The 22,621-nt window shown below is 48.0% G+C and overlaps 1 protein-coding gene across 1 annotated transcript; it reads left to right on the top strand.

The window, feature by feature from the left end:
- Positions 1 to 3,487: 3,487 nt before the first annotated feature.
- On the top strand, positions 3,488 to 21,914 carry SNAP47 (synaptosome associated protein 47; the record flags this gene model as incomplete). Its single annotated transcript, XM_075261895.1, has 4 exons — positions 3,488 to 3,557; positions 3,714 to 4,228; positions 9,599 to 10,071; positions 21,802 to 21,914. Coding segments are annotated over exons 2-4 (1,077 nt in total), but the record flags the coding sequence as incomplete, so codon positions are not given.
- Positions 21,915 to 22,621: the final 707 nt, after the last annotated feature.

Raw genomic sequence — 22,621 nt, 5'->3', positions numbered from 1 at the left:
GTACATCATATACGGGGGGGGGGGCGGTACTATCTGTACATCATATACAGGGAGGCGGTACTATCTGTACATCATATACAGGAGGGCGGTACTATCTGTACATCATATACGGGGGGGCGGTACTATCTGTACATCATATACAGGGAGGCGGTACTATCTGTACATCATATACAGGAGGCGGTACTATCTGTACATCATATACAGGAGGCGGTATTATCTGTACATCATATACAGGAGGGCGGTACTATCTGTACATCATATACAGGGAGGCGGTACTATCTGTACATCATATACAGGGAGGCGGGGTACTATCTGTACATCATATACAGGAGGGCGATACTATCTGTACATCATATACAGGAGGGCGGTACTATCTACATCATATACAGGGAGGCGGTACTATCTGTACATCATATACAGGAGGGCGGTACTATCTGTACATCATATACAGGGGGGCGGTATTATCTGTACATCATATACAGGGAGGCGGGTACTATCTGTACATCATATACAGGGAGGCGGTACTATCTGTACATCATATACAGGAGGCGGTACTATCTGTACATCATATACAGGGAGGCGGTACTATCTGTACATCATATACAGGAGGCGGTATTATCTGTACATCATATACAGGGAGGCGGTACTATCTGTACATCATATACAGGAGGCGGTATTATCTGTACATCATATACAGGAGGCGGTACTATCTGTACATCATATACAGGAGGCGGTACTATCTGTACATCATATACAGGAGGGCGGTACTATCTGTACATCATATACAGGAGGCGGTACTATCTGTACATCATATACAGGGAGGCGGGTACTATCTGTACATCATATACAGGGAGGCGGTACTATCTGTACATCATATACAGGAGGGCGGTACTATCTGTACATCATATACAGGAGGGCGGTATTATCTGTACATCATATACAGGGAGGCGGTACTATCTGTACATCATATACAGGAGGCGGTATTATCTGTACATCATATACAGGAGGCGGTATTATCTGTACATCATATACAGGAGGCGGTACTATCTGTACATCATATACAGGAGGCGGTACTATCTGTACATCATATACAGGAGGCGGTATTATCTGTACATCATATACAGGAGGCGGTACTATCTACATCATATACAGGAGGGCGGTACTATCTGTACATCATATACAGGGGGGCGGTACTATCTGTACATCATATACAGGGGGGCGGTACTATCTGTACATCATATACAGGGAGGCGGGTACTATCTGTACATCATATACAGGGAGGCGGTACTATCTGTACATCATATACAGGAGGCGGTACTATCTGTACATCATATACAGGAGGCGGTATTATCTGTACATCATATACAGGAGGCGGTATTATCTGTACATCATATACAGGAGGCGGTACTATCTGTACATCATATACAGGAGGGCGGTACTATCTGTACATCATATACAGGGGGGCGGTACTATCTGTACATCATATACAGGGAGGCGGTACTATCTGTACATCATATACAGGAGGGCGGGTACTATCTGTACATCATATACAGGAGGCGGTACTATCTGTACATCATATACAGGGAGGCGGTACTATCTGTACATCATATACAGGAGGCGGTACTATCTGTACATCATATACAGGGAGGCGGTACTATCTGTACATCATATACAGGAGGGCGGGTACTATCTGTACATCATATACAGGAGGCGGTACTATCTGTACATCATATACAGGGAGGCGGGTACTATCTGTACATCATATACAGGGAGGCGGTACTATCTGTACATCATATACAGGGAGGCGGGTACTATCTGTACATCATATACAGGAGGGCGGTACTATCTGTACATCATATACGGGGGGGGCGGTACTATCTGTACATCATATACAGGGAGGCGGTACTATCTGTACATCATATACAGGAGGGCGGTACTATCTGTACATCATATACAGGAGGGCGGTACTATCTGTACATCATATACAGGGGGCGGTATTATCTGTACATCATATACAGGGAGGCGGTACTATCTGTACATCATATACAGGAGGGCGGTACTATCTGTACATCATATACAGGAGGCGGTACTATCTGTACATCATATACAGGGAGGCGGTACTATCTGTACATCATATACAGGGAGGCGGGTACTATCTGTACATCATATACAGGGAGGCGGTACTATCTGTACATCATATACAGGAGGGCGGTACTATCTGTACATCATATACGGGGGGGGCGGTACTATCTGTACATCATATACAGGGAGGCGGTACTATCTGTACATCATATACAGGAGGGCGGTACTATCTGTACATCATATACAGGAGGGCGGTACTATCTGTACATCATATACGGGGGGGGGGGCGGTACTATCTGTACATCATATACAGGGAGGCGGGTACTATCTGTACATCATATACAGGAGGGCGGTACTATCTGTACATCATATACGGGGGGGCGGTACTATCTGTACATCATATACAGGGAGGCGGTACTATCTGTACATCATATACAGGAGGCGGTACTATCTGTACATCATATACAGGAGGCGGGTACTATCTGTACATCATATACAGGAGGGCGGTACTATCTGTACATCATATACAGGGAGGCGGTACTATCTGTACATCATATACAGGGAGGCGGTACTATCTGTACATCATATACAGGAGGGCGATACTATCTGTACATCATATACAGGAGGGCGGTACTATCTACATCATATACAGGGAGGCGGTACTATCTGTACATCATATACAGGAGGGCGGTACTATCTGTACATCATATACAGGGGGCGGTATTATCTGTACATCATATACAGGGAGGCGGTACTATCTGTACATCATATACAGGAGGGCGGTACTATCTGTACATCATATACAGGAGGGCGGTACTATCTGTACATCATATACAGGGGGCGGTACTATCTGTACATCATATACAGGAGGGCGGGTACTATCTGTGCATCATATAGAGGGAGGCGGTACTATCTGTACATCATATACAGGAGGGCGGTACTATCTGTACATCATATACAGGGAGGCGGTACTATCTGTACATCATATACAGGGAGGCGGGTACTATCTGTACATCATATACAGGAGGGCGGTACTATCTGTACATCATATACGGGGGGGGGGGGGGCGGTACTATCTGTACATCATATACAGGGAGGCGGTACTATCTGTACATCATATACAGGGAGGCGGTACTATCTGTACATCATATACGGGGGGGGGGCGGTACTATCTGTACATCATATACAGGAGGGCGGTACTATCTGTACATCATATACGGGGGGGGGGCGGTACTATCTGTACATCATATACAGGGAGGCGGTACTATCTGTACATCATATACGGGGGGGGGGCGGTACTATCTGTTCTGATTGTTCTCTTTTGTGCAGGTTTTTTTTTCTTATTTTTAGCTGATTCCGGCCGTTAACCCTTTTTTTGTGTGTTGCCGTTTTCTTTTCCTTCTTTCTTTACAGCGAGATCCAGAGTGTTCAGAGTAGGCCGAATATGAGGGGACGAACCACCGCCCTGTTCTCCAGTGAGTAGTCTGTGACCCCCATGCTTTATACTACCGCTCTGCTCCATTGACATCTGACCTAGTTTAACCCTTTGGCCCCTGCTTTGCTCCTCCGCCATGCTTTACACTGCAGCTTGTCAGTGCATGGACATAAGAATTGTTCTGGATGTTTTCTAGATTAGGCTTTTTCTCTGGGCACCGATGAGTAAAGATCCTGTGGTCCAGACCTGGACGTGTTCCTACTACCTGGGCAGCGAGAAACGATGGCGCCCTGGCCGGCTGTCACTGACCGCCACTCGCCTTCGCTTCCAGGCGGACGGCGCGGACGACTTCCTGATCTGTTTCCCCCTCTCCTGCATCAATGAAATCAAGAAGGAATCTTCCAGTTATGTCTTCAGCTCCATCACCGTACTGGAGCAGGGCGGAGCCAAGCATTGGTTCAGCTCGCTGGCCCCCAGCCGAAACGCCGTCTTCACCGTGCTGGAGCATTTCTGGAGGGAGCAGCTGCTGTCACCGCAGGGGGAGGGGACGTCCAAGATGGACTCTAAAGGGAAGGAGCTGATCAGTATCGTGTCCGGATCCCAGAGACGTCTGGAGGACACCACCCGTGTACTGCACCACCAGGGGGAGCAGCTCGACAACATCATGACCGGACTGAGCAAGATCGAGGGAGACATGGTGACTGCGGACAGGTAAGGTTATATATCCCCAATAATATGCATGAATAGAATGCCAGAACTGCAGGGGAGGAGCCCTGGGATTTGGGGTAAGATCTGTAGTGGAGGAGCCCTGAGGTTTGGGGTGATCTGCAGTGGAGGAGCCCTGGGGTTTGGGGTGATCTGTAGTGGAGGAGCCCTGGGATTTGGGGTGATCTGTAGTGGAGGAGCCCTGAGGTTTGGGGTGATCTGCAGTGGAGGAGCCCTGGGGTTTGGGGTGATCTGTAGTGGAGGAGCCCTGGGGTTTGGGGTGATCTGTAGTGGAGGAGCCCTGGGGTTTGGGGTGATCTGCAGTGGAGGAGCCCTGAGGTTTGGGGTGATCTGTAGTGGAGGAACCCTGAGGTTTGGGGTGATCTGTAGTGGAGGAGCCCTGGGGTTTGGGGTGATCTGTAATGGAGGAGCCCTGGGGTTTGGGGTGATCTGTAGTGGAGGAGCCCTGAGGTTTGGGGTGATCTGTAGTGGAGGAGCCCTGAGGTTTGGGGTGATCTGTAGTGGAGGAACCCTGAGGTTTGGGGTGATCTGTAGTGGAGGAGCCCTGGGGTTTGGGGTGATCTGTAATGGAGGAGCCCTGGGGTTTGGGGTGATCTGTAGTGGAGGAGCCCTGAGGTTTGGGGTGATCTGTAGTGGAGGAGCCCTGAGGTTTGGGGTGATCTGCAGTGGAGGAGCCCTGAGGTTTGGGGTGATCTGCAGTGGAGGAGCCCTGGGGTTTGGGGTGATCTGCAGTGGAGGAGCCCTGGGGTTTGGAGTGATCTGTAGTGGAGGAGCCCTGAGGTTTGGGGTGATCTGTAGTGGAGGAGCCCTGGGGTTTGGGGTGATCTGTAGTGGAGGAGCCCTGGGGTTTGGGGTGATCTGTAGTGGAGGAGCCCTGGAGTTTGGGGTGATCTGTAGTGGAGGAGCCCTGAGGTTTGGGGTGATCTGTAGTGGAGGAGCCCTGAGGTTTGGGGTGATCTACAGTGGAGGAGCCCTGGGGTTTGGGGTGATCTGCAGTGGAGGAGCCCTGGGGTTTGGGGTGATCTGTAGTGGAGGAGCCCTGGGATTTGGGGTGATCTGTAGTGGAGGAGCCCTGGGATTTGGGGTGAGATCTGTAATGGAGGAGCCCTGGGGTTTGGGGTGATCTGTAGTGGAGGAGCCCTGGGGTTTGGGGTGATCTGTAGTGGAGGAGCCCTGGGGTTTGGGGTGATCTGCAGTGGAGGAGCCCTGAGGTTTGGGGTGATCTGCAGTGGAGGAGCCCTGGGGTTTGGAGTGATCTGTAGTGGAGGAGCCCTGAGGTTTGGGGTGATCTGTAGTGGAGGAGCCCTGAGGTTTGGGGTGATCTGTAGTGGAGGAGCCCTGGGATTTGGGGTGAGATCTGTAATGGAGGAGCCCTGGGGTTTGGGGTGATCTGTAGTGGAGGAGCCCTGGGGTTTGGGGTGAGATCTGTAATGGAGGAGCCCTGGGGTTTGGGGTGATCTGCAGTGGAGGAGCCCTGGGATTTGGGGTGAGATCTGTAATGGAGGAGCCCTGGGGTTTGGGGTGATCTGTAGTGGAGGAGCCCTGGGGTTTGGGGTGATCTGTAGTGGAGGAGCCCTGAGGTTTGGGGTGATCTGTAGTGGAGGAGCCCTGAGGTTTGGGGTGATCTGTAGTGGAGGATCCCTGGAGTTTGGGGTGACCTGTAGTGGAGGATCCCTGGAGTTTGGGGTGACCTGTAGTGGAGGAGCCCTGGGGTTTGGGATGATCTGTAGTGGAGGAGCCCTGGGGTTTGGGGTGATCTGTAGTGGAGGAGCCCTGGAGTTTGGGGTTATCTGTAGTGGAGGAGCCCTGGGGTTTGGAGTGATCTGTAGTGGAGGAGCCCTGGAGTTTGGGGTGATCTGTAGTGGAGGAGCCCTGGGGTTTGGGATGATCTGTAGTGGAGGAGCCCTGAGGTTTGGGATGATCTGTAGTGGAGGAGCCCTGAGGTTTGGGATGATCTGTAGTGGAGGAGCCCTGGAGTTTGGAGTGATCTGTAGTGGAGGAGCCCTGGGGTTTGGGGTGATCTGCAGTGGAGGAGCCCTGAGGTTTGGGGTGATCTGTAGTGGAGGAACCCTGAGGTTTGGGGTGATCTGTAGTGGAGGAGCCCTGAGGTTTGGGATGATCTGTAGTGGAGGAGCCCTGGGGTTTGGGGTGATCTGTAGTGGAGGAGCCCTGGAGTTTGGGGTGATCTGTAGTGGAGGAGCCCTGAGGTTTGGGGTGATCTGCAGTGGAGGAGCCCTGGAGTTTGGAGTGATCTGTAGTGGAGGAGCCCTGAGGTTTGGGATGATCTGTAGTGGAGGAGCCCTGAGGTTTTGGGTGATCTGTAGTGGAGGAGCCCTGAGGTTTGGGGTGATCTGTTGTGGAGGAGCCCTGGGGTTTGGGGTGATCTGCAGTGGAGGAGCCCTGGAGTTTGGGGTGACCTGTAGTGGAGGAGCCCTGGAGTTTGGGGTGACCTGTAGTGGAGGAGCCCTGAGGTTTGGGGTGACCTGTAGTGGAGGATCCCTGGAGTTTGGGGTGATCTGTAGTGGAGGAGCCCTGAGGTTTGGGGTGATCTGTAGTGGAGGAGCCCTGGGATTTGGGGTGATCTGCAGTGGAGGAGCCCTGGGGTTTGGGGTGATCTGCAGTGGAGGAGCCCTGAGGTTTGGGGTGATCTGTAGTGGAGGAGCCCTGGGGTTTGGGGTGATCTGTAGTGGAGGAGCCCTGAGGTTTGGGGTGATCTGTAGTGGAGGAGCCCTGAGGTTTGGGGTGATCTGTAGTGGAGGAGCCCTGAGGTTTGGGGTGATCTGTAGTGGAGGAGCCCTGAGGTTTGGGGTGATCTGTATTGGAGGAGCCCTGGAGTTTGGGGTGACCTGTAGTGGAGGAGCCCTGAGGTTTGGGGTGATCTGTATTGGAGGAGCCCTGGGGTTTGGGGTGATCTGTAGTGGAGGAGCCCTGAGGTTTGGGGTGATCTGTAGTGGAGGAGCCCTGGGGTTTGGGGTGATCTGTAGTGGAGGAGCCCTGAGGTTTGGGGTGATCTGTAGTGGAGGAGCCCTGAGGTTTGGGGTGATCTGTAGTGGAGGAGCCCTGAGGTTTGGGGTGATCTGTAGTGGAGGAGCCCTGAGGTTTGGGGTGATCTGTATTGGAGGAGCCCTGGAGTTTGGGGTGACCTGTAGTGGAGGAGCCCTGAGGTTTGGGGTGATCTGTATTGGAGGAGCCCTGGGGTTTGGGGTGATCTGTAGTGGAGGAGCCCTGAGGTTTGGGGTGATCTGTAGTGGAGGAGCCCTGGGGTTTGGGGTGATCTGTAGTGGAGGAGCCCTGAGGTTTGGGGTGATCTGTAGTGGAGGAGCCCTGGAGTTTGGGGTGATCTGTAGTGGAGGAGCCCTGAGGTTTGGGGTGATCTGTAGTGGAGGAGCCCTGAGGTTTGGGGTGATCTGTAGTGGAGGAGCCCTGAGGTTTGGGGTGATCTGTAGTGGAGGAGCCCTGAGGTTTGGGGTGATCTGTAGTGGAGGAGCCCTGAGGTTTGGGGTGATCTGTAGTGGAGGAGCCCTGGGGTTTGGGGTGATCTGCAGTGGAGGAGCCCTGGAGTTTGGGGTGATCTGCAGTGGAGGAGCCCTGAGGTTTGGGGTGATCTGCAGTGGAGGAGCCCTGGGGTTTGGGGTGATCTGTATTGGAGGAGCCCTGGGATTTGGGGTGATCTGCAGTGGAGGAGCCCTGAGGTTTGGGGTGATCTCTAGTGGAGGAGCCCTGGAGTTTGGGGTGATCTGTAGTGGAGGAGCCCTGAGGTTTGGGGTGATCTGTAGTGGAGGAGCCCTGAGGTTTGGGGTGATCTGTAGTGGAGGAGCCCTGAGGTTTGGGGTGATCTGTATTGGAGGAGCCCTGGAGTTTGGGGTGACCTGTAGTGGAGGAGCCCTGAGGTTTGGGGTGATCTGTATTGGAGGAGCCCTGGGGTTTGGGGTGATCTGTAGTGGAAGAGCCCTGAGGTTTGGGGTGATCTGTAGTGGAGGAGCCCTGGGGTTTGGGGTGATCTGTAGTGGAGGAGCCCTGAGGTTTGGGGTGATCTGTAGTGGAGGAGCCCTGGGGTTTGGGGTGATCTGTAGTGGAGGAGCCCTGAGGTTTGGGGTGATCTGTAGTGGAGGAGCCCTGGAGTTTGGGGTGATCTGTAGTGGAGGAGCCCTGAGGTTTGGGGTGATCTGTAGTGGAGGAGCCCTGAGGTTTGGGGTGATCTGTAGTGGAGGAGCCCTGAGGTTTGGGGTGATCTGTAGTGGAGGAGCCCTGAGGTTTGGGGTGATCTGTAGTGGAGGAGCCCTGGGGTTTGGGGTGATCTGCAGTGGAGGAGCCCTGGAGTTTGGGGTGATCTGCAGTGGAGGAGCCCTGAGGTTTGGGGTGATCTGCAGTGGAGGAGCCCTGGGGTTTGGGGTGATCTGTAGTGGAGGAGCCCTGAGGTTTGGGATGATCTGTAGTGGAGGAGCCCTGAGGTTTGGGGTGATCTGTAGTGGAGGAGCCCTGGGGTTTGGGATGATCTGTAGTGGAGGAGCCCTGGGGTTTGGGGTGATCTGTATTGGAGGAGCCCTGGAGTTTGGGGTGATCTGCAGTGGAGGAGCCCTGAGGTTTGGGGTGATCTGTATTGGAGGAGCCCTGAGGTTTGGGGTGATCTGTAGTGGAGGAGCCCTGAGGTTTGGGGTGATCTGTAGTGGAGGAGCCCTGAGGTTTGGGGTGATCTGTAGTGGAGGAGCCCTGGGGTTTGGGGTGATCTGCAGTGGAGGAGCCCTGGAGTTTGGGGTGATCTGCAGTGGAGGAGCCCTGAGGTTTGGGGTGATCTGCAGTGGAGGAGCCCTGGGGTTTGGGGTGATCTGTAGTGGAGGAGCCCTGAGGTTTGGGATGATCTGTAGTGGAGGAGCCCTGAGGTTTGGGGTGATCTGTAGTGGAGGAGCCCTGAGGTTTGGGGTGATCTGTAGTGGAGGAGCCCTGAGGTTTGGGGTGATCTGTAGTGGAGGAGCCCTGAGGTTTGGGATGATCTGTAGTGGAGGAGCCCTGAGGTTTGGGGTGATCTGTAGTGGAGGAGCCCTGGGGTTTGGGATGATCTGTAGTGGAGGAGCCCTGGGGTTTGGGGTGATCTGTATTGGAGGAGCCCTGGAGTTTGGGGTGATCTGCAGTGGAGGAGCCCTGAGGTTTGGGGTGATCTGTATTGGAGGAGCCCTGGGATTTGGGGTGATCTGCAGTGGAGGAGCCCTGGGGTTTGGGATGATCTGTAGTGGAGGAGCCCTGGGGTTTGGGATGATCTGCAGTGGAGGAGCCCTGGGGTTTGGGGTGATCTGCAGTGGAGGAGCCCTGGGGTTTGGGATGATCTGTAGTGACTGGTGCTGGTTGTCGCCCTCACAGGATGTTGTCAGTGCTGGAGACTCCGTCCTGGTGGCCATTCAGTGGGAATCCATGGAAGAGATCAGCGTGTAACGAGCCGCAGGCCGCCGCTCAGAACCGCGGGAAGGACGGGGTCATCACTGTCATCCCCATCGTCTTTTCCCATCACCCTGACGTCAGCCTCAGGCCGGGTCACCTCACCCTCCTGCTGTCCGCCCTGGAGATCTGTGACTGTGACCACCGCCTGCTGCACCGCTACCAGCGCCAGGACGTGGATGACATCAGAGTGGTGAGCGGACACGAGATGAGCGTCCGGCAGAGATTCATCGGGAGGCCGGACGTCTCCTACAGGATCTTCTCTGCCAAATTACCGGACGTCCTGCCACTGCTGGAGATGCAGTACAAGAAGAAGGTGGAGTTTACAGCGGAGGCCGCCATGTTCAGCGACAAGTGCCGCTCCTCTCCGTGCGATAAGAGTCCAGGATGGCAAACGGGTAATTAAACATAGAAGCCTGGTCAATCTGCCTTATTCTCTAGTCACACCCACAGCTGCATTCAACGTTCTGAAGTCATGTCCTGTCTTATACCACAGTCACAGCCAGAGCTGCAGTCACAGTTCTGATGTCACATCGTGGTTTATGCCATAGTCACAGCCAGAGCTGCAGTTACTGTTCTGATGTCATGTCCTGTCTTATACCACAGTCACAGCCAGAGCTGCAGTCACAGTTCTGATGTCATGTCCTGTCTCATTCAATAGTCACATCCAGAGCTGCAGTCACAGTTCTGCTATTTAACAAATACAACTTGCTACACCTACTCCCAGCCACCAGGTGGCGCCTGAGGATCACGCAGAGCTCATTCTCCTCTCTGCACTACCAGCACTGGTCAGTAGATGGAGCCCGAGGACTTCCAGCATAATAGCACGGTGTCTGCAGCTCTGGATGTGACTGGAGTGTAGAGGGGATGCTGCGTTCAGTGACGGCAGCAGAGTTCTGGAAACGATGACCTGAGGTTTCACAGATTTTCATTTGCTAGTCTGTGCCGGCCTGTTAACCCCGCACACTCCCGTTTGTCGCACCCCCTGCTTGGGTCAGTCCTTTCCCCATTAATCTGGGTGTCTGGCAGCGCAGTCACATAACCTAGTCGCCTCCGTGCCGACCTCGTTACTCATTAGCCAGTGTTGGGTATTTCACTGTTTTTAATGATGACACGGCCGACAGCTCCTGCCCAAACATTAACCATCGCCGCTACCGCCACGCTTTGATCCGTACATCTGTCGCCCCCTCCTCTCCAGTAATGACTGCTGTGTCCTTGTGGTCATGACGCCATTTATCCTGCAGCCACTTTCATGTCGGTATCTCCATCATTCCTAGAATCATACTCTGATTGATCGCTACCTGGCTCCGCCCACTAATTATGGTTTTTACAATAAAACTGCATTATATAAAATATTCTATAATTCACCCCCACAGTATTAACCATTACATCACCACTATATACTATATAGTATATAGGACTATATATATCTATAATACATAGTGTATGACACTGTCAGGGCTCCTAGGACTATATATATCTATAATACACAGTGTATGACACTGTCAGGGCTCCTAGGACTATATATATCTATAATACATAGTGTATGACACTGTCAGGACTCCTAGGACTATATATATCTATAATACATAGTGTATGACACTGTCAGGGCTCCTAGGACTATATATATCTATAATACATAGTGTATGACACTGTCAGGGCTCCTAGGACTATATATATCTATAATACATAGTGTATGACACTGTCAGGGCTTCTAGGACTCTATATATCTATAATACATAGTGTATGACACTGTCAGGGCTCCTAGGACTATATATATCTATAATACATAGTGTATGACACTGTCAGGGCTCCTAGGACTATATATATATCTATAATACATAGTGTATGACACTGTCAGGGCTCCTAGGACTATATATATATCTATAATACATAGTGTATGACACTGTCAGGGCTCCTAGGACTATATATATCTATAATACATAGTGTATGACACTGTCAGCGCTCCTAGGACTATATATATCTATAATACATAGTGTATGACACTGTCAGGGCTCCTAGGACTATATATCTATAATACATAGTGTATGACACTGTCAGGGCTCCTAGGACTATATATATCTATAATACATAGTGTATGACACTGTCAGGACTCCTAGGACCATATATATATATAATACATAGTGTATGACACTGTCAGGGCTCCTAGGACTATATATATCTATAATACATAGTGTATGACACTGTCAGGGCTCCTAGGACTATATATATCTATAATACATAGTGTATGACACTGTCAGGGCTCCTAGGACTATATATATCTATAATACATAGTGTATGACACTGTCAGGACTCCTAGCACTATATATATCTATAATACATAGTGTATGACACTGTCAGGGCTCCTAGGACTATATATATCCATAATACATAGTGTATGACACTGTCAGGGCTCCTAGGACTATATATATCCATAATACATAGTGTATGACACTGTCAGGGCTCCTAGGACTATATATATCCATAATACATAGTGTATGACACTGTCAGGGCTCCTAGGACTATATATATCTATAATACATAGTGTATGACACTGTCAGGGCTCCTAGGACTATATATCTATAATACATAGTGTATGACACTGTCAGGGCTCCTAGGACTATATATATCTATAATACATAGTGTATGACACTGTCAGGGCTCCTAGGACTATATATATCTATAATACATAGTGTATGACACTGTCAGGACTCCTAGCACTATATATATCTAAAATACATAGTGTATGACACTGTCAGGACTCCTAGGAATATACATATCTATAATACATAGTGTACGACACTGTCAGGGCTCCTAGGACTATATATATCTATAATACATAGTGTATGACACTGTCAGGGCTCCTAGAACTATGTATCTATAATACATAGTGTATGACACTGTCAGGGCTCCTAGGACTATATATATCTATAATACATAGTGTATGACACTGTCAGGACTCCTAGGACCATATATATATATAATACATAGTGTATGACACTGTCAGGACTCCTAGGACTATATATATATCTATAATACATAGTGTATGACACTGTCAGGACTCCTAGGACTATATATATATATCTATAATACATAGTGTATGACACTGTCAGGACTCCTAGGACTATATATATATCTATAATACATAGTGTATGACACTGTCAGGGCTCCTAGGACTATATATATCTATAATACATAGTGTATGACACTGTCAGGGCTCCTAGGACTATATATATCTATAATACATAGTGTATGACACAGTCAGGACTCCTAGGACTATATATATCTATAATACATAGTGTATGACACTGTCAGGGCTCCTAGGACTATATGTATCTATAATACATAGTGTATGACACTGTCAGGGCTCCTAGGACTATATACAGTCCTATGAAAAAGTTTGGGCACCCCTATTAACCCCTTCCCGCCGATGGCATTTTTTGATTTTCGTTTTTGACTCCCCTCCTTCTAAACCCCATAACTTTTTTATTTCTCCGCTCCCAGAGTCATATGAGGTCTTAATTTTTGCGGGACAATTTTTTCTTCATGATGCTACCATTAATTATTGTATATAATGTACTGGGAAGCAGGAAAAAAATTCAGAATGGGGTGGATTTGAAGAAAAAATGCATTTCTGCGACTTTCTTACGGGCATTGGTTTTACGGCGTTCACTGTGCAGCCAAAATGACCTGTCCCCTATATTCTGTGTTTCGGTACGGTTCCAGGGATACCAAATTTATATGGTTTTATTTACATTTTGACCCCTAAAAAAAATTCCAAAACGGTGTTAAAAGTTTTTTTTTTCTAAAAGTCGCATATTCCGACGGCCGTAACTTTTTTATACATAGGTGTACGGGGATGTATAGGGCGTCTTTTTTTGCGGGGTTGGGTGTACTTTTTAGTTTTACCATTTTCGGGAAATGTTATTGCTTTGATCACTTTTTATTCAAATTTTTATCAGAATTAAAACAGTGAAAAAACGGCGGTTTGGCACTTTTGACTATTTTTCCTGCTACGGCGTTTACCGAACAGGAAAAATATTTTTATAGATTTATAGAGCGGGCGATTTCGGACGCGGGAATATCTAACATGTATATGTTTCACAGTTTTTAACTACTTTTATATTTGTTCTAGGGAAAGGGGGGTGATTTGAACTTTTAATACTTTTTATATTTTTTTATATTTTTTTTTACTTTTTTTTTTATTTTTTTTTTGCATTTATTAGACCCCCTAGGGGTGTTGAACCCCAGGGGGTCTGATCACTAATGCAATGCATTACAATGCTAATGCATTGCAATGCATTGCAAAAAATCATCATCTCTTTTGCAGGCTGTATACACCAGCCTGCAAAAGAGAGAATTTGCAGACTGGCTGGGAGCCCTTAACAAGGCTCCCGGCTGTCATGGCAACGGGGGGTCGGCCCTGGAGCATGCTCCAGGAGCCGGCGATCCCTGCCAAAATGGCTGCGCCCATGCGCCGCCGGGAAGATGGCGCCTCCGGCGCCTTTGACAGCAGCGCTGGAGGGGTTAATGCCTCCAATCGGTCCGGGGACCGATCGGAGGCATGAGAGCCGGTTGTCTACTGCTTAAAGCAGTAGACACCCAGCGGCTATGACGGCCGCCCGGCTCCCGGGCGGTCGCCATAGTTACAGACCCGACACGCGCCGTACTATTACGGCGCATGTCAGGAAGGGGTTAATCTTAATCATTTTTAGTTCTAAATATTTTGGTATTTGCAGCAGCCATTTCAGTTTGATATATCTAATAACTGATGGACACAGTAATATTTCAGGATTGAAATGAGGTTTATTGTACTAACAGAAAATGCGCAATATGCATTAAACCAAAATTTGACCGGTGCAAAAGTCTGGGCACCTCAACAGAAAAGTGACATTAATATTTAGTAGATCCTCCTTTTGCAGAGATAACAGCCTCTAGTCGCTTCCTGTAGCTTTTAATCAGTTCCTGGATCCTGGATGAAGGTATTTTGGACAAACAATTCAAGTTCAGTTAAGTTAGATGGTCGCCGAGCATGGACAGCCCGCTCTCAAATGATCTGAAAACAAAGATTGTTCAACATAGTTGTTCAGGGGAAGGATACAAAACGTTGTCTCAGAGATTTAACCTGTCAGTTTCCACTGTGAGGAACATAGTAAGGAAATGGAAGACCACAGGGACAGTTCTTGTTAAGCCCAGAAGTGGCAGGCCAAGAAAAATATCAGAAAGGCAGAGAAGAAGAATGGTGAGAAGAGTCAAGGACAATCCACAGACACCTCCAAAGAGCTGCAGCATCATCTTGCTGCAGATGGTGTCACTGTGCATCGGTCAACTATACAGCGCACTTTGCACAAATAGAAGCTGTATGGGAGAGTGATGAGAAAGAAGCCGTTTCTGCACGTACGCCACAAATAGAGTTGCCTGAGGTATGAAAAAGCACATTTGGACAAGGCAGCTTCATTTTGGAAACAAAAATTGAGTTGTTTGGTTATAAAAAAAGGCGTTATGCATGGCGTCCAAAAAGAAACAGCATTCCAAGAAAAACACATGCTACCCACTGTAAAATTTGGTGGAGGTTCCATCATGCTTTGGGGCTGTGTGGCCAATGCCGGCATCGGGAATCTTGTTAAAGTTGAGGGTCGCATGGATTCCACTCAGTATCAGCAGATTCTTGAGAATAATGTTCAAGAATCAGTGACGAAGTTGAAGTTACGCCGGGGATGGATATTTCAGCAAGACAATGATCCAAAACACTGCTCCAAATCCTCAGGCATTCATGCAGAGGAACAATTACAATGTTCTGGAATGGCCATCCCAGTCCCCAGACCTGAATATCATTGAACATCTGTGGGATGATTGGAAGCGGGCTGTCCATGCTCGGCCACCATCTAACTTAACTGAACTTGAATTGTTTGTCCAAAATCCCTTCATCCAGGATCCAGGAACTGATTAAAAGCTACAGGAAGCGACTAGAGGCTGTTATCTTTGCAAAAGGAGGATCTACTAAATATTAATGTCACTTTTCTGTTGAGGTGCCCATACTTTTGCACCGGTCATATTTTGGTTTAATGCATATTGCACATTTTCTGTTAGTGCAATAAACCTCATTTCAATCCTGAAATATTACTGTGTCCATCAGTTATTAGATATATCAAACTGAAATGGCGAACACCAAAATATTTAGAACTAAAAATGATTAAGATTAATAGGGGTGCCCAAACTTTTTCATAGGACTGTATATCTATAATACATAGTGTATGACACTGTCAGGACTCCTAGGACTATATATATCTATAATACATAGTGTATGACACTGTCAGGGCTCCTAGGACTATATATATCTATAATACATAGTGTATGACACTGTCAGGGCTCCTAGGACTATATATATCCATAATACATAGTGTATGACACTGTCAGGACTCCTAGGACTATATATATCTATAATACATAGTGTATGACACTGTCAGGGCTCCTAGGACTATATATATCTATAATACATAGTGTATGACACTGTCAGGACTCCTAGGACTATATATATCTATAATACATAGTGTATGACACTGTCAGGGCTCCTAGGACTATATATATCTATAATACATAGTGTGTGACACGGTCAGGGCTCCTAGGACTATATATATCCATAATACATAGTGCATGACACTGTCAGGGCTCCTAGGACTATATATATCCATAATACATAGTGTATGACACTGTCAGGGCTCCTAGGACTATATATATCTATAATACATAGTGTATGACACTGCCAGGGCTCCTAGGACTATATATATATCTATAATACATAGTGTATGACACTGTCAGGGCTCCTAGGACTATATATATCTATAATACATAGTGTATGTCACTGTTAGGACTCCTAGGACTATATATATCTATAATACATAGTGTATGACACTGTCAGGACTCCTAGCACTATATATATCTATAATACATAGTGTATGACACTGTTAGGGCTCCTAGGACTATATATCTATAATACATAGTGTATTACACTGTCAGGGCTCCTAGGACTATATATATCTATAATACATAGTGTATGACACTGTCAGGGCTCCTAGGACTATATATATATATAATACATAGTGTATGACACTGTCAGGGCTCCTAGGACTATATATATATATATATATATATATATATATATATATATATATATATATATATATATATATATAATACATAGTGTATGACACTGTCAGGGCTCCTAGGACTATATATATCTATAATACATAGTGTATGACAGTGTCAGGGCTCCTAGGACTATATATATATCTATAATACATAGTGTATGACACTGTCAGGGCTCCTAGGACTATATATATCTATAATACATAGTGTATGACACTGTCAGGACTCCTAGGACTATATATATCTATAATACATAGTGTATGACACTGTCAGGGCTCCTAGGACTATATATATCTATAATACATAGTGTATGACACTGTCAGGGCTCCTAGCACTATATATATCTATAATACATAGTGTATGACACTGTCAGGACTCCTAGGACTATATATATATCTATAATACATAGTGTATGACACTGTCAGGACTCCTAGCACTATATATATCTATAATACATAGTGTATGACACTGTTAGGGCTCCTAGGACTATATATCTATAATACATAGTGTATTACACTGTCAGGGCTCCTAGGACTATATATATCTATAATACATAGTGTATGACACTGTCAGGGCTCCTAGGACTATATATATATATATATATATATATATATATATATATATATATATATATATATATATATATATATATATATCTATAATACATAGTGTATGACACTGTCAGGGCTCCTAGGACTATATATATATATATCTATAATACATAGTGTATGACACTGTCAGGGCTCCTAGGACTATATATATCTATAATACATAGTGTATGACACTGTCAGGGCTCCTAGGACTATATATATCTATAATACATAGTGCATGACACTGTCAGGGCTCCTAGGACTATATATATCTATAATACATAGTGCATGACACTGTCAGGACTCCTAGGACTATATATATCTATAATACATAGTGTATGACACTGTCAGGGCTCCTAGGACTATATATATATATATATAATACATAGTGTATGACACTGTCAGGACTCCTAGGACTATATATATCTATATGAGCCTATATTTTGTACTTCCCCCTATATGAGCTTTGTTTGCAGGTTTCCCGGTCGCTGTTTCTCAGACACGTTTTGGGTTATTTTGCAGAAAGCTAAGATTTTCTAGAAAAATGAGAATTGGCTTTAAAAGTAAATTATAAACATCAAAAGTTTCCTCTTTGTTGGGTGAGATAAGATATTCCTTTTAATAGTCCCACAATGGGGAAATTTCAGTGATACAGTTTCATAGATGGTACAGTAGTATATAACAAGAGATAGACACATAGAAGCTCATGGCAGATAGAGAAATCCTAGGAATCATAGCAACTAAAAAAGAAAGAAACACAGACACACTGCAGGATCATTTAGTTCTCTGTGCAGATTGATGTTAATAATAATAATTATAATAATAATAATACAGCCGACTTGGTTGTAGGACACGAGTAGGGGGGTCACAGCATGTGGATATAACAAGCAGAAATTTTTGCAGAGGTGGGGGACATAAGCAGCTATCATGATAACATGTGGCAGTTCCTTTGGTAGGTGGTGAGATCTCCTGCTCACAGCTGATAGTTCGGTATCTTGTATCAGCACTATTGTCCTTTTAACCACAAAAAATGCCCCAAATGTCCTTCGTCCCAAGCCGTCCTCCTCCTCCTTACCACAGTGTTCTACTGCCCCAAGGAAGTCAGAGACCATCCAGGTATACATGGTGCTGCTCTCTTGCCAAGCTTCCATAACTCCTGGGGTAGGTGGGTGATGGCTCCCAGGCTGTAGCAGAGTCCCACGTGTCCACAGTAATAGAAAGAAATACCAGTCAGCTGTAGCATCTTCACACATCAGCAATTGACGCCAGAAATCATCTCCTTGAACGAAGAAGTCCACATTTCCATGTAGGTTTCTCTTCCATGCCGCATGTTGAACCATGCTGTCCTAGCTGGGGGGATGGTAACAGGCACATGTGGAAACCAGCTGAACCAGGTCTTGAGTCCATGCTTTACAATGGAAACAAAAGGAACAAAAAACTCCACAGGGTCTTCCATTCGATTTATAGTTGCTAAATTCATAGTGCTAGATTGCTTGGTTACCGGATTCTTGAAGATACTGAGAAAAAGAGTGAAAAAGGAAAGAAAAGTTTGCTCCCAGCTTGGAGCACTGCATCAAGGCAGCCAGCCTCTCAGGGCTCAGATGTGGGATCAGACGGGCGCGGGCACTGAAGGCTGGGTCGGGGGTTTTGTCTCTTTATGCTGTGGTGCAATGTTGTAGAATATGGTGGACCAGGACGTGTCCGTCTGAGAGGCCGTCTGGTGTATTTGTCACGACCTGAATACTTGAGTAAAGCTTATGTGTGTTTCTGGTGGGGTTTGGATCCGGTGGTCTGGGGTCTGCTGGTGGTTTTCTTGCCATTAGACCATCTGTTTGTGTGTTGCGTTTCGGCCTTCAGAATGTACTTGGGGTTCTCTGGATTGAGCCTCAGGTGTTGGTCATTACCATTATCCTATGGGACAGTTCTGGGGCCTGTATAAGGAGGAGGGCTGGCTGCACTAGTTACTGGTTTTCGTGGTCATCACCTAGAACTCGTGGCCCAGGGAGGAGGAGTGTTTTGGTAGAATTACAACTGACTAGTAAGTGGTGTGAGTGTGGCCTTGTGTGTGAGCGTGGCCTTGTTTGTGAGCGTGGCCTTGTGTGTGAGTGTGGCCTTGTTTGTGAGCGTGGCCTTGTGTGCGAGCGTGGCCTTGTGTGCGAGCGTGGCCTTGTGTGTGAGTGTGGCCTTGTGTGTGAGTGTGGCCTTGTTTGTGAGCGTGGCCTTGTTTGTGAGCGTGGCCTTGTGTGTGAGTGTGGCCTTGTTTGTGAGCGTGGCCTTGTTTGTGAGCGTGGCCTTGTGTGTGAGCGTGGCCTTGTGTGCGAGCGTGGCCTTGTGTGCGAGCGTGGCCTTGTGTGCGAGCGTGGCCTTGTGTGTGAGTGTGGCCTTGTCTGTGAGTGTTGTGTGTGAGTGTGGCCTTGTGTGTGAGTGTCTCCTTGTGTGTGAGCGTCGCCTTGTGTGCGAGCGTGGCCTTGTGTGCGAGCGTGGCCTTGTGTGCGAGCGTGGCCTTGTGTGCGAGCGTGGCCTTGTGTGCGAGCGTGGACTTGTGTGCGAGCGTGGCCTTGTGTGTGAGTGTGGCGTGTGAGTGTGGCCTTGTGTGTGAGCGTGGCCTTGTTTGTGAGCGTGGCCTTGTGTGTGAGTGTCTCCTTGTGTGTGAGCGTCGCCTTGTGTGGGAGCGTGGCCTTGTGTGGGAGCGTGGCCTTGTGTGCGAGCGTGGCCTTGTGTGCGAGCGTGGCCTTGTGTGCGAGCGTGGCCTTGTGTGCGAGCGTGGCCTTGTGTGTGAGCGTGGCCTTGTGTGGGAGCGTGGCCTTGTGTGGGAGCGTGGCCTTGTGTGCGAGCGTCGCCTTGTGTGCGAGCGTGGCCTTGTGTGCGAGCGTGGCCTTGTGTGTGAGTGTGGCCTTGTCTGTGAGTGTTGTGTGTGAGTGTGGCCTTGTGTGTGAATTTTGCCTCGTGTGTGAGTGTTGTGTGTGAGTGTTGCCTTGTGTGTGTGTGGCCTTGTGTGTGAGTGTGGCCTTGTGTGTGAGTGTGGCCTTGTGTGTGAGTGTGGCCTTGTGTGTGAGTGTTGTGTGTGAGTGTTGTGTGTGAGTGTTGTGTGTGAGTGTTGTGTGTGAGTGTTGCCTTGTGTGTGTGTGTGGCCTTGTGTGTGAGTGTGGCCTCGTGTGTGAGTGTTTCCTTGTGAGTGTTGCCTTGTGTGTGTGAGCGTGGCCTTGTGTGTGAGCGTCGCCTTGTGTGTGAGTGTGGCCTTGTGTGTGAATTTTGCCTCGTGTGTGAGTGTTGTGTGTGAGTGTTGCCTTGTGTGTGTGTGGCCTTGTGTGTGAGTGTGGCCTTGTGTGTGAGTGTGGCCTTGTGTTTGAGTGTGGCCTTGTGTGTGAGTGTTGTGTGTGAGTGTTGTGTGTGAGTGTTGTGTGTGAGTGTTGCCTTGTGTGTGTGTGTGGCCTTGTGTGTGAGTGTGGCCTCGTGTGTGAGTGTTTCCTTGTGAGTGTTGCCTTGTGTGTGTGAGCGTGGCCTTGTGTGTGAGCGTCGCCTTGTGTGTGAGTGTGGCCTTGTGTGTGAATTTTGCCTCGTGTGTGAGTGTTGTGTGTGAGTGTTGCCTTGTGTGTGTGTGGCCTTGTGTGTGAGTGTGGCCTTGTGTGTGAGTGTGGCCTTGTGTGTGAGTGTGGCCTTGTGTGTGAGTGTGGCCTTGTGTGTGAGTGTGGCCTTGTGTGTGAGTGTTGTGTGTGAGTGTTGTGTGTGAGTGTTGTGTGTGAGTGTTGCCTTGTGTGTGTGTGGCCTTGTGTGTGAGTGTGGCCTCGTGTGTGAGTGTTTCCTTGTGAGTGTTGCCTTGTGTGTGTGAGCGTGGCCTTGTGTGTGAGCGTGGCCTTGTGTGTGAGCGTGGCCTTGTGTGTGAGCGTGGCCTTGTGTGTGAGCGTGGCCTTGTGTGTGAGCGTGGCCTTGTGTGTGAGTGTGGCCTTGTGTGTGAGCGTGGCCTTGTGTGTGAGCGTGGCCTTGTGTGTGAGTCTGGTTTCCCCCTCACACTCCTCCTCTCCCCTGTCCTCAGTCCTGATTCCCCGGCACTATCTGGTTATTTGTGAGGTTTGGGTTCCAGTTTGTTTTGCGCTGCTCGGCTGTGGCGTCTCCTCCTTAGCTGCAGGATTGTGCTGGAGCAGCAGGGACAGGAGCTCTAAAGGTGCCAGTGACTGGTGCGGCGCTCTACTGCCCCCAGGTGTCAGCCAGTGACAGGGCACAGCAGCCATAAGGATTCATTATCAGGTGACGTTGCGGCAGTCGTTCATTGTCAGCCATTAGTGTGTCCAGTCACATCATGTAGAGATCTCTAAAGTGCTGAAAGACCAACAGCAGCGGCAAAACTCTCCGCAGGGGCAACACTCCTCATTTATCACCTTTTTTTCCCTTTAGATTCCTGGTTCCTGGACGCCATTGTGAGATCTGGATCCTGCAGGGCGGGTGAGGCCAAGGTCATGACCCAGGACCAAGAGGTCACCGACTCCGAAGTGCAGGAGCTCAGGAAGGTAAGAAGCCACGCCCCCGTCACATGATCGGAGATAAACGTTATAATGGAACAAGAATAATTTCAGCAGAAGTCTGTAGGTGGCGCCATAACAAGAGCTCCGACCCCACGCATCACTAATACTGGGGCAAAATGATAGTGATAATACCCCAGTGTGTTACCTGTGGTGTTACATAGGACTGCCGGTGACATCTACTACATTACCTGTACTCAGAGAGTTATCACTGTGTTATCTGTGGTGTTACATAGGACTGCCGGTGACATCTACTACATTACCTGTACTCAGAGAGTTATCACTGTGTTATCTGTGGTGTTACATAGGACTGCCGGTGACATCTACTACATTACCTGTATATAGAGAGTTATCACTGTGTTATCTGTGGTGTTACATAGGACTGCCGGTGACATCTACTACATTACCTGTATATAGAGAGTTATCACTGTGTTATCTGTGGTGTTACATGGGACTGCCGGTGACATCTACTACATTACCTGTATATAGAGAGTTATCACTGTGTTATCTGTGGTGTTACATAGGACTGCCGGTGACATCTACTACATTACCTGTATATAGAGAGTTATCACTGTGTTATCTGTGTGTTACATGGGACTGCCGGTGACACCTACTACATTACCTGTGTATAGAGAGTTATCACTGTGTTATCTGTGTGTTACATAGGACTGCCGGTGACATCTACTACATTACCT

The sequence above is a fragment of the Leptodactylus fuscus genome, unplaced genomic scaffold (genome assembly GCF_031893055.1).
Source record: "Leptodactylus fuscus isolate aLepFus1 unplaced genomic scaffold, aLepFus1.hap2 HAP2_SCAFFOLD_583, whole genome shotgun sequence".
Lineage (NCBI taxonomy): Eukaryota > Metazoa > Chordata > Amphibia > Anura > Leptodactylidae > Leptodactylus > Leptodactylus fuscus.
The sequence above is the reverse complement of the archived record's forward strand: the minus strand, read 5'-3'. Positions and strand labels throughout refer to the sequence as shown.